Source organism: Delphinapterus leucas, chromosome 10 (genome assembly GCF_059928025.1).
Source record: "Delphinapterus leucas isolate spDelLeu-1000000601 "Yukka" chromosome 10, BTC_Dleu_Yukka2, whole genome shotgun sequence".
Taxonomy (NCBI): Eukaryota; Metazoa; Chordata; class Mammalia; order Artiodactyla; family Monodontidae; genus Delphinapterus; species Delphinapterus leucas.
The window spans coordinates 387,383-402,192 of record NC_143138.1 but is presented as its reverse complement, the minus strand read 5'-3'; the positions used below and the strand labels follow the sequence as shown (position 1 = coordinate 402,192).

General features: G+C 42.8%; 1 protein-coding gene across 10 annotated transcripts in view; it reads left to right on the top strand.

Annotated features, from left to right (window-relative positions):
• Positions 1-14,810, top strand: part of EXOC2 (exocyst complex component 2) — a 155,924-nt gene that overhangs the window by 58,878 nt on the left and 82,236 nt on the right. For all 10 annotated transcript variants that reach the window (XM_030760199.2, XM_030760200.2, XM_089918181.1 and 7 more), the window contains 5 exons: positions 239-319; positions 8,091-8,236; positions 8,371-8,452; positions 9,190-9,292; positions 12,938-13,056. In XM_030760199.2, the coding sequence (XP_030616059.2) occupies positions 239-319; positions 8,091-8,236; positions 8,371-8,452; positions 9,190-9,292; positions 12,938-13,056 (531 nt within the window). The remainder of the gene's footprint in view (positions 1-238; positions 320-8,090; positions 8,237-8,370; positions 8,453-9,189; positions 9,293-12,937; positions 13,057-14,810) is intronic.

Sequence of the window (14,810 nt, the reverse complement as noted above, 5' to 3'; positions counted from 1 at the left end):
GTGATCAGATGACTAAGTACGTGTATTATGTACTATTTTAATAGCATTAAACTACCATGACTTAATACTGGTGTCTGCTGGTTACTTTGCAGAGTTTGTGCAGAGTTTTTGTGTGTTTGTGCTTCTTTCTAGCACTGAAAATATGACCATTTTTTATGCTGTTTAAAAATGTCATTTTGACGTAATGTTTTCCCACCCATTAAAATAGCCTATATTTTAACTAGATCCTTTTTTCTAGCCATCCATCAGAAACTAGAAGCGGATGGAACGGAAAAAGTTGAAGGATCCATGACGCAGAAACTGGAGAATGTTCTGCACAGTAAGTTTTGTCCTACTACCCAAAACTATTTATGGACTTCATAACAAGCTTTGATACAGCTCTTGGACCTGGTTTCACAGAACAAGGCAGTAAGTTGTATTTTAGTATTTATTTCTAAATAGTAGTGATTTAATGAACATAAAGGGAAATAAAAACATTGAAAATGAATGTTCTCTTTCTGTTTGCATTTATTTATGAGAACTAATCATTTGAAAGCAAGCCAGTGTACTTCTTAAAAAGTAAAATTTGTTACCATAAAGGAGGCCAGGATATAAATAGCATCATCAAAGATAGAAAAATGCTGCAGCAATAGCCAAGATTGTCATTGACCAAAACCTGAAAAAGCATCTTCAAGTACGTGCCATCGTCAATGCAAATAACATCAGCTACTAGAGTGACAGATACCGAGCTGCTGTCTATTTATTTGTGCCTTACCTTTTTCCAAAACAACTTTAAGGCAGCTGCATACTTGAGTGTTTCCAACTCTGAGACATTTTGCAGGAATTGTAGGCCAAGAGAAACGGATACATGCAATTTGAGGCCCTGTCCACCTCCCCTTCTTTTTTCTGACATCTGTACTTCCAGGTACTTATCCTACTGATTTAGAAGAAACTCATCAGATAAATCAATCCCTATGATAATATTAGTGGCTTAAAAGTAAATTATTCTCTTCCACGTATGTAGTAAAAACATTTGACAAGGAGCAGTAACGCCCAGGGGACTCTCCTAGTCTTTAAGTATAAGCATATATAGCATATGATTTCTCCAGGAAGTAGAGTAGGCTCGAGAATAACGGAAACATTTAAGAACCCCGGCATCGGCTCTTTAGTGATTCTATAAATGCAGGACTGTGGTAGCAAGTCAGTTTTGCACGTCTAGCTTAATTTAGTCCCATCAGCAAAAGTTTCTGAGCTTTTTTGTAAATATCTATTTGTCATTGACCAAAACCTGAAAAAGGTTTTGGTCAACGACAAATATCTAAACCTGGGGATAGCTCTAATAATAAAAGTGTTTCCTAGAAAGAAGCTTTAATTTGATATAGGCTTTCCTTGGTAGTAGAATTTGAGCACTTGGATTTCATCCCAAAATTTATGAGTTTAACAGCACTTTAAATGTTTTGGTCTCTGGTTGTTGGTATTGTTATCATCATCATCACCATTTTGCCTTGAGATTTTACCTCGTTCCTCTTCTCATCTGAGAACCAAGTCACCAGCTTTGTTCAAATGGCTATATTCTGAATTCAGCCCAAGTAAGCATTTACTAAAGCTATTTCTGTATTAACATAGACATTTTAAGGTCTTGGATGGATATTTTCTGTTTAGGGATGTTATTTTCCCTGGAGAAGTTCCCATCAAACCATGATATCTGTTTAAAAAAAAGATTATGTCAGTAACTTTTAAAAGGTGGCTTGTGAGAACAATCTGGCTTAGTAAGTATCTCATTGTATCAGTAGAAGAAAATGGATATTTGCTCAGGTTTGGAAAAAATCACGATCTGTTTCATGGGTGAGCCCTGGCGTAGTATGTTAATGTAATTTTTTTCTTTTCAGTAGTTTAGGTAATTCTCCTTTGGGACTTGTGGTATAAAATTTGTAAGGGAAATGATTTTACTTCTGTTCCTTTATAAGCACAAACTTTTTCTAGAAATGTGTCCTTTTACCTTTCTACTGAAATTTGCTTTTTTTTGGGTAAAGTTGGCTTAACGTGAATGTCACTCAGGACTTTCTGGGATAAAAATTTCCTGTAGATTATATTCCTTTGTAACAATCCATTTTTCCTAGAAACATTTTTGTGTCAACTGGGTGTTGATGTTTGCTATCTTAGGGTAAGTCGTGTTAGTTTAGGTCAGCTTGGCGAACATTTGTAAGACTGGTTGTGTCAAGTGCCGTGCTGGGTCCAGCGTCGAGTATGGAGCTGTGAGGGATGTGGCTGCCGCCCAACAAGCAGGTCCCCTGCCCTGACGGCGTGCCCAGGTCACCGATTCACCGATCTTCAGGAGCTGTACCGCTGGGGAACTGAAACAAATTTTGCAGGAGTGCAAATGTAGTCCGGTTTGCTTAAATTATATATTTTTTCTTTTTTTTGAATTTCTATTTCTCCATTTATTTATTTATTTATTTATTAGCATCTTTATTGGAGTATAATTGCTTTACAGTGGTGTGTTAGTTTCTGCTGTATAACAAAGTGAATCAGCTATACGTACACATATATCCCCATATCTCCTCCCTCTTGCATCTCCCTCCCACCCTCCCTATCCCACCCCTCTAGGTGGTCACAGAGCACCGAGCTGATCTCCCTGTGCTATGCGGCTGCTTCCCACTAGCATTTGGTCGTGTATATATGTCCATGCCACTCTCTCACTTCGTCCCAGCTTCCCCTTCCCCCTCCCCGTGTCCTCAAGTCCATTCTCTACATCTGCTTAGATTATATTAATGCTTTAATCTTGTGTATAATTACATACTAACTTATGTGCATTTTCCCTGAGTTATTTTAAATGAAAGTTTTTTAAATTTGGGCACCTTTTCCACTTTGTTTCTAAAGGGTGATGTTGACTAAGAAATTCAGTCCCTTTTGTTCAGAATTTATCAACGTTGAAGCCTTTCATTGAAATTCTTTTTTGTTTTCACTGATACATGTTTCTCATATTTGCCTTGGTATTTAATAATTCCTTCTTGATTTCAAGCCAGTGATGAAGTGATGGCTGTTAATTTCTATCAAATCCACATATCTCACTCTGTGTTGTTACCTGTTCCAAGAGCATAGAACAGCGCCGTCCAACAGAACTTCTGCCATGATGGAAATGTAGCTCTTGAGCACTTAAAATGGAACTAGTATTGCTGAGGAATTTAATTTTTATTCAATCTTAATAATTTGGCTTTAAGTCGAAGTAGCCCCGTGTGCCTGGCGTGGCTGGGCTAGGCAGGCAGGTGCGGGGAGGGACCCTGTGGTCTAGGTGTGTGTCGCCAGAGCTGGGACAGCTAGACCTCTGTGCCCCTCACTGGTGTCAGGGCTTGCTCCCACAGTCCACAGATGCTCAGCCCCCGCGGTAACCCCGGGAGGCTTATGCTGTAACCCGCATTTTTATTGACGAAAAACTGAGGCTCAGAAGGATTGAACGCGTTACCTAAAGTCACATCAGCAGTAAGTGGCAGAGCTGGGATCTGTGTCTGTGCATCTGGCTCTGAGACTGCGCTTTAAACTACAGACTGCCTTGCTGGTTTGGGATGCGTGGGTTTCAGTGACCAGTGTTCTTGCCACGTTGCATCAAGCACACACCTGGTTGCTAGCTCTGCGGTCCACTGAACGTTCAGCAGTAACATGCCCAGCTGCTCTTCCTGCAGAGTCGGGGGACCCACTGCAGACGCTTTGCCAGGCCCTGCTCAGACAGCAGAGTGTGCCCGTGGGCAGCCTCCTTGTCTCCCAGAGAGAAGCTTGCAGACATTTCACAGACATGGAGACTCAGAAGGGGAAGTTGGCCCACAGAGATGAAAGTGCATCAGAAAAGGGAAAGTGATGACAGTGTGAGTGGAATTCAAATCCAGCGCGACTTGGGTTGTAGAAGTGGCTGTGGTGGGGTGTGGATACTGGGAGGCCCGAGGAGCTCAGTGAGGGTGGACTTCCCCACCGAAGCCAGGAAGGTGTGACGAGGAGGTAAGGCTGTCCCAGAGGGAGTGAGGCCAACGGAGCGCTCAGAGCTGACCCGTGAAGCTGGAATTACAGCAGACAGACGTGGAAACGAGCGTCATTGTTTGTCAGAGCGCAGAAAAGATGCTTGATACGTGCTGTAAACTTTATGACAAGAAGAGGCGGGCTATCTTGATGATATATTTTACAAAGAAATTAAACACTTGAATTTTCAGTTCCTAACGTTTTTTATTATAGTGTGCTAAATAAAAATTAGTTTTACTGTTTTTTCATTTTCTTATTGATCTATAACCAACAGTAAGCAAGTTTTCAATGTTTCAGCAAAAATTTTCTAAGTCACAGAACAAGCGTCGTTTTCACGTTGATTATTAGGATTGCTTGCTCTGCTCGGTTCAGCTGCCCGATCACTGACGTGGTCCTGCACATGGGCCCTGTGCTGTCCCTCCCTCAGGGGACAGAGTCCTGGGCACTGGTTCTGAGGCTGGTTTCTGGCACTTGCCCTGTAAGCGTTTATTGAGCGCTCTTATTCCTCTTCAGGGACAGGAGGATGAAACTTGTGCTTTGCTTCCGAGAGTTTATAATCCAGTGAAAAAGTAGGACCAGATAGGCAGGGGATTAAATTGTGGTGTGACAGTGCTCTGCTGGTAGGGGTCCCGGAGCCCCGATGGAGAGAGGACGGGGGAGGGCTGCGAGCCTCAGGAGAGGAGGGGGACAGGCCAGGCAGGCTGACATTGGCCGGTGGGCACTAAGTGGGCCCAGGTGCATCCCGGGCGGGGCAGGCCACATGAGGAAGAAGGCGCTGACCTCAGGGGAGATGGCTGTGGGCCATGAAGCAGGACCGAGTACCCTGGGGTGCAGACGTGAGGGCTGAGGCTGCCGGGTCGAGGGGTCTGCTCATGACAAGCTCTCTGTGCGGCGTTGTGGAGTTTGTCTTTATCTTGAGACTACTGGTGAGCCGTGGGAGGATTTTACATAAGGAATTCACATGGTGAACTTTTAAAAAAACATTCTGTCATCTGTCCAGAGAATGCACTGGAGGGAGCTGGATAGAGACCAGAAGAGAAACCGGTAGAAGTGTGCACTGGTGACGTGACAGCGGTTTGTAGGACCCCAGCGTCAGGCCTGGCTGGGAACAAGCACTAGGTGACTCAGGTAGTGACCTTGTTCATGTAATGTCGCCCTGTAATGTCAGATAGCTGCCTGTCTGGCCGTTTTCTGGAGTCTGTTAAGAGAAACGAGACACACAGCAGGTTGTTCAGTCTCTTTGTGTCCTGGTTTTGCTATGAATTTAAGTATACGTTGAAAAGTTACCTTAAATTTCATTCAGCTTTATTGCTTTATTGTGTCGTGGGTGTGTAGGGGGAAGCCTCCTCCCATCCCCCCCCCCAGCTCCCATCAAGCAGAGACGCAGGTTATACATCACCCGTACTGTCCTCTGTGCTGGGTGCCAGTGCCATGAAAAGGGGCCAGAGAGAGCTTCGTGTTTACTTTAATAAACATGCTTGAAATGACCAGGCGCCATCAGAAGTACATGACTAGCTTTTGTGGATGACGGGTTCCTGGCACAGTTACAGTGTTTTTCCATCTTTGAGGGCAGGTATGAGTTTGATTGGTCAGTGGGCAGTACTGCAGTGACTTGTCATCCCATCTTATTCTCCAGCTCTGCTGAGATAATAGTTGACACAGGACATTGTGCAAGTTTAAGGTGCGCGGTGTGATGGTTAGATACCTGTCTGTGATGCCGCGTGTTCACCTCACCCCCACCCCCGCCAGCGCTGTCACCACACGTAATTCCATTTGTTTGTGATGAGAATGTTTGAGATTTCCTCTTGAAGCCACTTTCAGGCTACAGTACAGCATTGTTAGCTCTGTTTCCGATGCTGTGCATCACATCCTCAGAGCGCATCCATCTCCCCGAGGCCCCAGCCCGGCCTGCTTACAAGAGCTCGGCTTTTCAGGCTCCACGTGTAAGTGGAGCCACTCAGGGTCTGTCTTCCTGTGACTGCACGTGGCGTGGAGCCCTCCAGGTCCATCCGCATCTCCCTGTCTCATGCTGAGGAAAATATCACTGCCCTGCCAGCCCAGCTGAGGCCAGTGTCATTGCTGTCAGTGCAGGGGGGGCATCCATCCCCCAGACCATGATGCAGTGTCCCTGCGGGGGGAAGGGGACAGCCTTCAGCCTGCACGTGCCCAGGGCTGCTCGTGGGCTGGCGCAAGTGGCCTTCAGGGCGGCCCTGCCTCCGCTCGTGGGGCCAGCGCGCCCTTCTCTCAGCTGCCCTCAGGTGTGGCTGGTGAGCTGCTGCTGCTTTTTTATCCACTTGCACAAATCTCGGTTTCCCTGCTTTCATGTTTCGTTTCTTACTGCCTATAATCATCCAGTTATCAGACCTATGAACTCCCAGAATTTTATTGTGAATGCAGTAAAGTTTGCAACAGAATAATTTATGGACAGAAATTATCTATAAATTAAAATCATAATTTCATGACTTAAAATTTGTACGTAACTTAGAATTCTCTATATGTATACATTTTTGTGTAACTAAATTAAATTTTAATTTTATAGTTTATAATTTCTGCCTATAAGTTTTTCTGTATTAAATATTTATATTTTATTTAATTTTAAGCAGATTTTCTACCTGTGCTTGTTATAACTTTTAAGGGAGTTTCAAATTATTAGTTTGTATTTTTTTATTGTCTTTAAAATAAGATGAAAAAAAATCTAGTTTTGATATTTTGTACTCCTTCATTGTAGAGAAAGTGCTTGGGGATTTAACATCCGCAGTGCACACATAAGTAATCAACCTTTAAAAATATTCAGTCCCCATTCACGTATCTAATTCATTCATGAAGCCTCAATTTGTGAAGTTTATTTCTAAATGATAAACAAATGCTTAATATTAATTTTCTTCCAAGAAAAATACTTTTAACCGTAATCACATTTCCAGTATTCATTTAGTCATCATTATATGGTTTGGTGGCAAGAAGGGAATATATTTTTTTCTCAGAGTAGAAATTTAGTATTCTACATTAAATAGCAGGTGGTGAAAATAGCTGTCCTGACAAAACAAAGTTTTTATACCAGGCCTTTAAAATTTCAACAGAATTTAAACATTATTTAGATAAAACAATTATGTTACAAAGATGACTTTTAACACACTCAGGCCACCCACAGTGTGGACCAGAGAATGCGGCATGCCAGCCACCCAGCGAGACTGAGGTCGTTTTTTTTCATCTTTGCTTAAAGTATAGTCACTAGACCAGATAATGTAGAAACTTTTTATGAGCAGTGGTCAAACAGCCAAAAAAAGTTTATCCTTTTTCTTCCCTTTCCTTGTGACTAATTAAAAATAATTCACAAGTTGAAAAAGCTTAACTATTTTTGTACGCGGTAAATTTTGTCTTTAGATAAAGAAACTCCTTCATACAGTGATTCATAGAGTTTGAGGTCTTTAAGGTAAAAAAAATACATATATATAGAATGTCCAGTCTGTGTATCATTTTAAGAAATATTAAGCTGATTTAAGAAATATTCATTAATAGTGGTGTGTTAAAGTTTGACATTTTAAATTGCTTATATCATTTTTTGTGCCTGCTACATAATTAGATAATTTTATGTAGAAGTAGGATTAGGTCTAAAATATTTCTTTTGAACAACTTTTCTGAAAAATTTTTTCCGTTTTTTTTTTATTACTATGGATCTGTAAATATTGAATCCAGAGAATTTAACTAGTGTACTTGTGTGTGCACGTGTGTATGTGTTTGGGTTTTAACCTGTTGTCTGAATTAATGAAATAACCTAAGGTTCCATAATGCTGTAAAACTTAAAAGAAGCTAAAATAAACGTAGATTGACATTAGACAATTTATTTGGGCCCGGTAAGTATGGTTATTCTTAATTGGATACCATTAACTGGTATACACATATGAAAAGACTTCAGAGGCAAAAAGGAAATTGTATTTTAGCAAATCGTAAAAAAAAAACTCCAATATAGCTGACTTTTAGAAAAGTCTACTGAGTTTTAATATTACGTGTAATAGCAGTCTAACATTTTATTTCTTTTGTCCAGTGACACATTTTCTGATTAAAATTAGTTTTTATCTAAGTTTCTTTTTGTCCTTTTAAAATAGGAGCAAGTAACACTGCGGACACATTGTTTCAAGAAGTCTTGGGTCGTAAGGACAAGGCGGATTCCACTAGAAATGCGCTCAATGTGCTGCAGCGATTTAAGTTTCTCTTCAACCTTCCTCTAAGTATTGAAAGGAATATCCAAAAGGTAGAGTGCATATTTATGTACCTATGGTCATAGATGTCATAAATTTTAAAGAGTTGTTAAGATGTTTTTTATCTTAACCAAATGTCTTCATTAAACTTTACTGACAGTCTCCAAAATGTTTCTTTATTTTAAAGGGTGATTATGATGTGGTTATTAATGATTATGAAAAGGCCAAGTCACTTTTTGGGAAAACGGAGGTGCAAGTTTTCAAGAAATGTAAGATTTGTTTATTACTTTTAGATTTTCTACTTTGCTTTTACAGGAAGAATGTGGAATGTAGTCTGCAAAGAATGTTACATTCGTTTTAGTTTTTGTTTATATGGTGCCCTTTCTCAGGTGTAAGACAGTTACTTCAGAAGTAACAGGATGGCTTTTCTTACTAAGATGGAGTGAAAACTGTAGGATAGGTTAGTCTTGAACATTCTTTGCTGCTTGTTAATCATGTTGCTATTTAAAGTCTTTTCTTCTGGAAAGAATCAATTATAGATATTTTACAGAAACATAAATCTACATTTTAATCTTCCCTCTTCAGAAAGACCAATATATTTATGAATTCTAACCCTACTTTAAAGTAAACTAAACAACTTTTGAAATTATCTCTAAGGCTAGAGTTACAGAAAGTAAGAAAAGCCTAAAATGCTTTATGGTCATGCCTTATTAACTGGGAGAAATATCACAAGGCTTGATTAAATTTGTAAATAATTTTATTTTTATTGTGGTAAATTTACATGCAGTGATATGCACAGGCTTACATGTTGCAGCTCAGTGAGTTTGACAAATACCCACGCCCATGGAACCCACACCCTGGAGAGATCGTTTTCATCACTCCGGAAATTTCCCTCTTGCCTCTTCTCAGTCGCCCCTCTACCCCAAGGCAGCCACTGTTCTGCTTTCCGTAATTGGATTTTAAATTTTCATTCTGTAAGTCGTGTAATTCTTTCCTTTTTAAACAGATTATGCTGAAGTAGAAACACGGATTGAAGCTTTAAGAGAATTACTTCTGGATAAGTTGCTTGAGACACCATCGACCTTACATGACCAAAAACGTTATATAAGGTAAACCTTCTGCAAGAATTTTGACAAATCACATGTGTCTGGATAGTGCTGCATACATCATGTAACTCTTAAAGCTGATTTGGGGGAAATTGGGAGACTGATGAAACGGTAAAAGGGAAGACAAGTAGCAGAAATTTAGGGATACCTAGTGTAGGACACCAAAATTCTTTTGTGTACTCAAAAATTTGGGAGCTCTCACTCTTTAAAGGCAAGGAAATCCTGCCGGTTTGGAGAAAGGAAAAGTAGCCTCATTGCACCCCTCCTCCCGTCCCCAGCATCTTCCCCAGCCTGGGGTTGTGGGGCGCTCCCCGTGGGCCCCCGCAGGTGGGGACTCCCTGACTGGCTTCGAGGGTGGCACTGTCCCACAGGCGGGAGGGTGTCTGGTGCCCCGAGAGTGGCCGGGGCTCAGCAGCAGAGAAAATTCTGAAAGCAGTCTTGAAAAGGAAGTGGGAGGGCTTACGTGAAAAAGACAGCAGTAACAGCAAAAGCCATGGACACCACAGCATAGAGGGAACCATGTTGCCCGAGAGGGAGGGGCTTCAGCAGGCGCAGGGGCGCTGGAACTGCTGACTGCCCCCCCCCAAACAAGCCTGTGCAGCTGTGTCTGAGCCTCACAGCCACCATGCGGTGTCTGCATCACACCTGGCGCGCAGGTGAGGACCTGGGACTCAGAGCGGTCGCTGCTCAGCACGCACCGCCACAGGCCTCCCTGTCTGTCTGGCTTCACAGCCTGTCTTTGCTTTTCTCTAAGTGCCCCCAGAGGAAAGAATGCATTTCGGAGATTTTTCTGGCCTGTAGAATCATAGAAATCTAATGCTGCGAATAAACTGCACGTTAGTTATCCAACCGCCTTTTTTTTTTTTTTTTAACATGTAAAGTAACAGAGTTACAGGAAGGTTAATCTCTCATGTAGGAAACATAGCTGGTTAGCATCTTGTCTGTGTTCTGCTGTGTTGCTTCACTAATCGGGCTTTGTGTCTATTTACCTGTTTACACTTATTCTTTTTCATTTGCTGATAGTCACACGCTAAACCTTATTGAGTGCAGGATTTCTTTGTGTAGCGAATTACCATTTATGTAGATTACTCATGTCCAGTTCCTGTGACTGGTTAACCTACTGGATACCATTTAAAAGATGGTGGGTGTTAAAAAAGATTCTTTAAAATGGCCTATTTTCCCTGTCATTTTAAAGGGAAAAGAACAAGAATGTCACTGAGAATGTCAAGTCATTTACTTATTTTTTAATCATTATGTTATTTTTGATACTTTGAGAAGATACTGAGCAATTTTATCATCCTTCTTAAATTATGGGTTTCATTATTAATGAATAGGAAAAACAACATCGCAACCAGGCCAAATACCTGTTGGACTTTGGAATCTATGGTGCACAGTCCTTTGAGCACCAAGTGGGGGTGAGACTCTCAACTTTATCATCAGCAACACTCCATCTTTTAGCTCTCACGTAACCAGGTTGCACAGGGAATGAGCGAGTCAGATTGCCCCTGTGTTGTTGTGCTGTGGTTCACTGCTGTATCTACCTAAAGACATCCTGATTCTTTTCACTCTCCTTACTCTGGTGAGGCTAGTAGCTCAAGTAAGAAGCAAAGTACCACATACTTCTTCCATGCCAGTGTGATTCTTTCTGTCCTTGGTAATTGTTAAAAATCATGTTCGAGTATGGCTAAAGACTTTAATTCTTAAATTTTAAAATTTTGAGCCTATGCTCATCATAATTAACATTTCTTACCTTCTGCCCTCTAAAAATGTTTTTTAAAAAGTGTTCTCGGATAACACGTATTTAAAAGAAATAACAATAACCTGTATCATATGCTAAGCCAAGATGTTTGAAATGAAACTACATACTAAAAGAAAAGAAGACGCTCATTGGATTAAGTCATTTAACCAAGGAAGAGCCTAGCACAAGTTGTGCTTTTGAACTGAGACACTGCAGAGTTTCTGAGACAAGAAATTTATCTTTCTTTATAAAACTCTTTTATGTAATACCCATTAGCAAGATGATAGAAAGAGGATTATTATTAAATTTTGGGAGGACCTAGTCAGCATTCTAAAAAGACATAATCTGAGAAGATGCTGAGCAGAAAGGCATGTTGATCTTGCTGTGCTGCTCGAGAGCGAGCCCTGTGACGGCCCCTCTGTGTGCTGCTGGTGGTGTGTGCACACAGAGGGAGGGAAGCCGCCCTCCGACAGGGACGGTGCCGTATTTACTGCTGCTGCCGATCTGAGGTTGCTGTTGAGTGCCAGCGTCAGGAGGTGCAGCAGGACCTGTCTGAGGGCACCTCCGGCAGACAGTCCCTCCCTGGCAGGAAGGGTGGAAGCTCACGTTTTGGGGAAAGAAATGACACAATGTACTATTTGTCATATTTACATTCCAGAGGATAGAAGAGGAAAGCCTGTGTGAGGGGAAGACTCAGATTAGGTTTTGAAGGCTTTGCTGAACGTCACCTGTTAGATCCTCCTGGGGATGCTGGTAATTGATTTGCCAGACTCTCAGCACAGCCAGCCTCCTGGCCCCTATAAATAAAGGGTCATGGCTCGGGTAGGAGAGGAGCCCGCACCGGACACCCCGCTGTCTTCGGAAACCATTCTTCCCTGTTAGCCCGTGGAGGTCAGGGGAGGTGGGTCGTTCCCGAATGTGATGTCAGGTTTCTTCTCAGTGTTTTATTTGCCACTAACTTGTTTCTCCTCTAATTAGCCGCTAAGTAAGGAAATACTCAGTATTGCAGAAGCTGGGGAGAGAAGCCCAGGTGTGTCGCTGCGTGTTTAGAGGTCACAGCTTGTCACCATTAATTAAAATTTATTCTTGAACAAAACTTTTAACCCCAAGACAACAGACAGCTTAGGGTTTAAGAGTTATTTTAAGACAATAAGTCCAGCTTTTGAGGTTGATTTAATTGGATTTAACTTGTTACATTTATATATTTCATGAGGGCCAAGTTTTTAATGATATTTGGCAGAAATTTTTCAAGTTGTCTATCTGGGTTTGGAATTTTTACAGAGAAAGAAGACTTTAAATATTTTAAGAACTATTTAAAAACTAAGAAAAATGCCCATCTATACTGTATTTTCTAGAGAAATATCTTCTCATGAATTAGAGTTTAGACTTAGAAGTCAGTGCTTGCTGTCACCAAATCTCTTTGTGTAATAGTGTTGCCCTGTTTGGATCCTGCAGAAAAAAGGGTCACACTGCCACCTCGTGGCCGTATTTCAGACCAGAACGGAATGAAGAAATATTCACACTGAGGCCTCTGCTGGCTCTCACCTGTTTTCTGTGTGACTGAGAACTAAGTAGAAACACTCTGTGAACAAAATGTAACCATAAAGATACGCTCTCACTGGGCGTTATAGGGGCATTGCAAGTTGTCTTTGTCTCCTTGGTTGTATTTTTATAAAGTCCTAACTTCTTAAAGTGTAGGTTTATTGTTTGTTAATTGCCTGAAAAGAAATCTGAATATATTTCATTTAGAACTGAATATTAAAGACTAGTATTGACGAATGCTTTACTAATTGACAAAGTTTTAGGTTTTCTTAAAAGTGATGACTTTAAGATATGCTAGCTTTCCTCTTGTCCTCATTATGGCTGTGCAGCAGAAGCTGACTGGGTCAGCCTTGGCCTTGCTGTTTCAGGTACCTGTCTGACCTCCACGCGCCAGGCGACCCTGCGTGGCAGTGCATCGGAGCCCAGCACCGATGGATCCTCCAGCTCATGCACAGCTGCCAGGAGGGCTGCGTGCGGGACCTCAAAGGCAAGACCCTTTCTCCCTGCATGAGTCCTCCCCCTCGTCACTCGACACACTCTGGGAATGCTCTATATTGAGGGATGAGTCGTTCCCTTTGTAACTATACCTGCCCCCCACCCCGGTTAGCATCCTCCCTGGGCGAGTAAGAGAGCAGGGGAGGGGGAAAGCCCTCTCAGCATGCCTGTCTCATGGCTGACTGGCAGTGTTGACAGAAGTTCGGCTTACAGAACAGTTACCTCTTGTGGAAGCGACATGATGTTGTAGAAATGATACTAGTCTTGATCAACAGGAACAGTACACTCACTATTCCATCAAGTGCATGTTGAGCCCTGCTGCGCACCAGGCACCATGCCAAGTCCAGGTGCACGGACGCAGTCCCAGCCCTCATGGAGCTCAACTAACCAAGTACCAGGTTGTGACTGGTAGATGGCAGGTTTGGGGACGTGCCTTAGACAGGACTCTGTGTTAGCAGAGAACCTAGAGGATGAGGAATGCCTGCCGGGCCGCCTCCAGCACAGGCCCTGAGGAGAGTGGAGGAAGAGTCACAGCTGGTTCACAACCAGCACAGTGGCAGGACTTGAGGCCGGGTGAGGAGGCCCCGGGCCTGGATGGACTTCGTCCAGGGGTTCGAAGCCTGGGAAAGACCCGATGAGACGGGGACAGTGGAGCCGGTTAGGAGGCTGCTGTGGTGATTCAGGCATCTCGCCGGCACGGGGGCCGTGGGTGTGGAGGAGGAGGGGGTTCGAGAGCTGTCCGGAACCTGCGATCGACAGGACCTGGTGATGGAAGGAGGGGTAAGAGGGGCTCGGTGATGCCCAGAGGTCTGACCTTGGCAGCTGGTGGGGATGGGGCACCGTGGGGTTGGGGCGAGGAGGAGAAGACGGTCTTCCCTTTTCTTTGGACCGGTTGGTGTGCGGCTGTCTGACGAACAAGTGGAGGCGTCCAGTAGGTAACTGAATTTAAAGAGCGAGAGGTTTGGGTGTGCTCTGCACGTAGATGGTCCCTGGGAGTTGACATATTCACCCAAGAAGGAGAAAAAGGAAGGAAATGTAGGAATGTAGGACAGAGTCCTAGGGAGTGCTCTTTACAGCACTGGTGGAGGAGAAACCTGCAGGGTGGCCAGGGAGCCGGGAGGGAAAGGAGGGTCAGCAAGGGTTTTAAGGTGAAGAGTCCGATAAAGGGGTGTCCTTTAGATTTTGTGCTGAGGCTGTTGGTGACCTTGGCAAATGCAGTTTCAGTGGCCTGAGACACCAAATAGATTGTATAAATAAGGCACAGCGATTCCTACAAGGTTTCCGGACGAGAAAGTAAAGTAACATGAGAGCAGTCCTGGCACAGAAGGAGGTGCCACAGAGAGGCCATGATTATTTATATATAGTTTAGTTTTGTCGTGAATTAGGTGGCTTGGAGTTGAGTATTTTCCGGCTATGAGTCTGTTCTTTTCTATTGTTGATGTTTAGGAAAACCCAAATATCTCTTCACTGATGCCATATCTAAATTTCTAGTATGTCATTAGTTATTTTACAGTTTTAGCAAGTGAAAATGACATCAAACAACATATGCACAGTCTGAGGTCGTTGGGGGATATTTAGAGGTCCTCAGGTTCTCGTGTACTGAGTCTGCTCTGTTGGGCAGGACTCTTGACGTGGCTGCCCGTCACAACCCACTGGGTTTTTTTAAAGACTGTCACTTCCCAGCATCCTCCCCATTCCTGACCATTATATTAGACTCTCTAGCAGTGGAGTCCACGCAGCAGTATT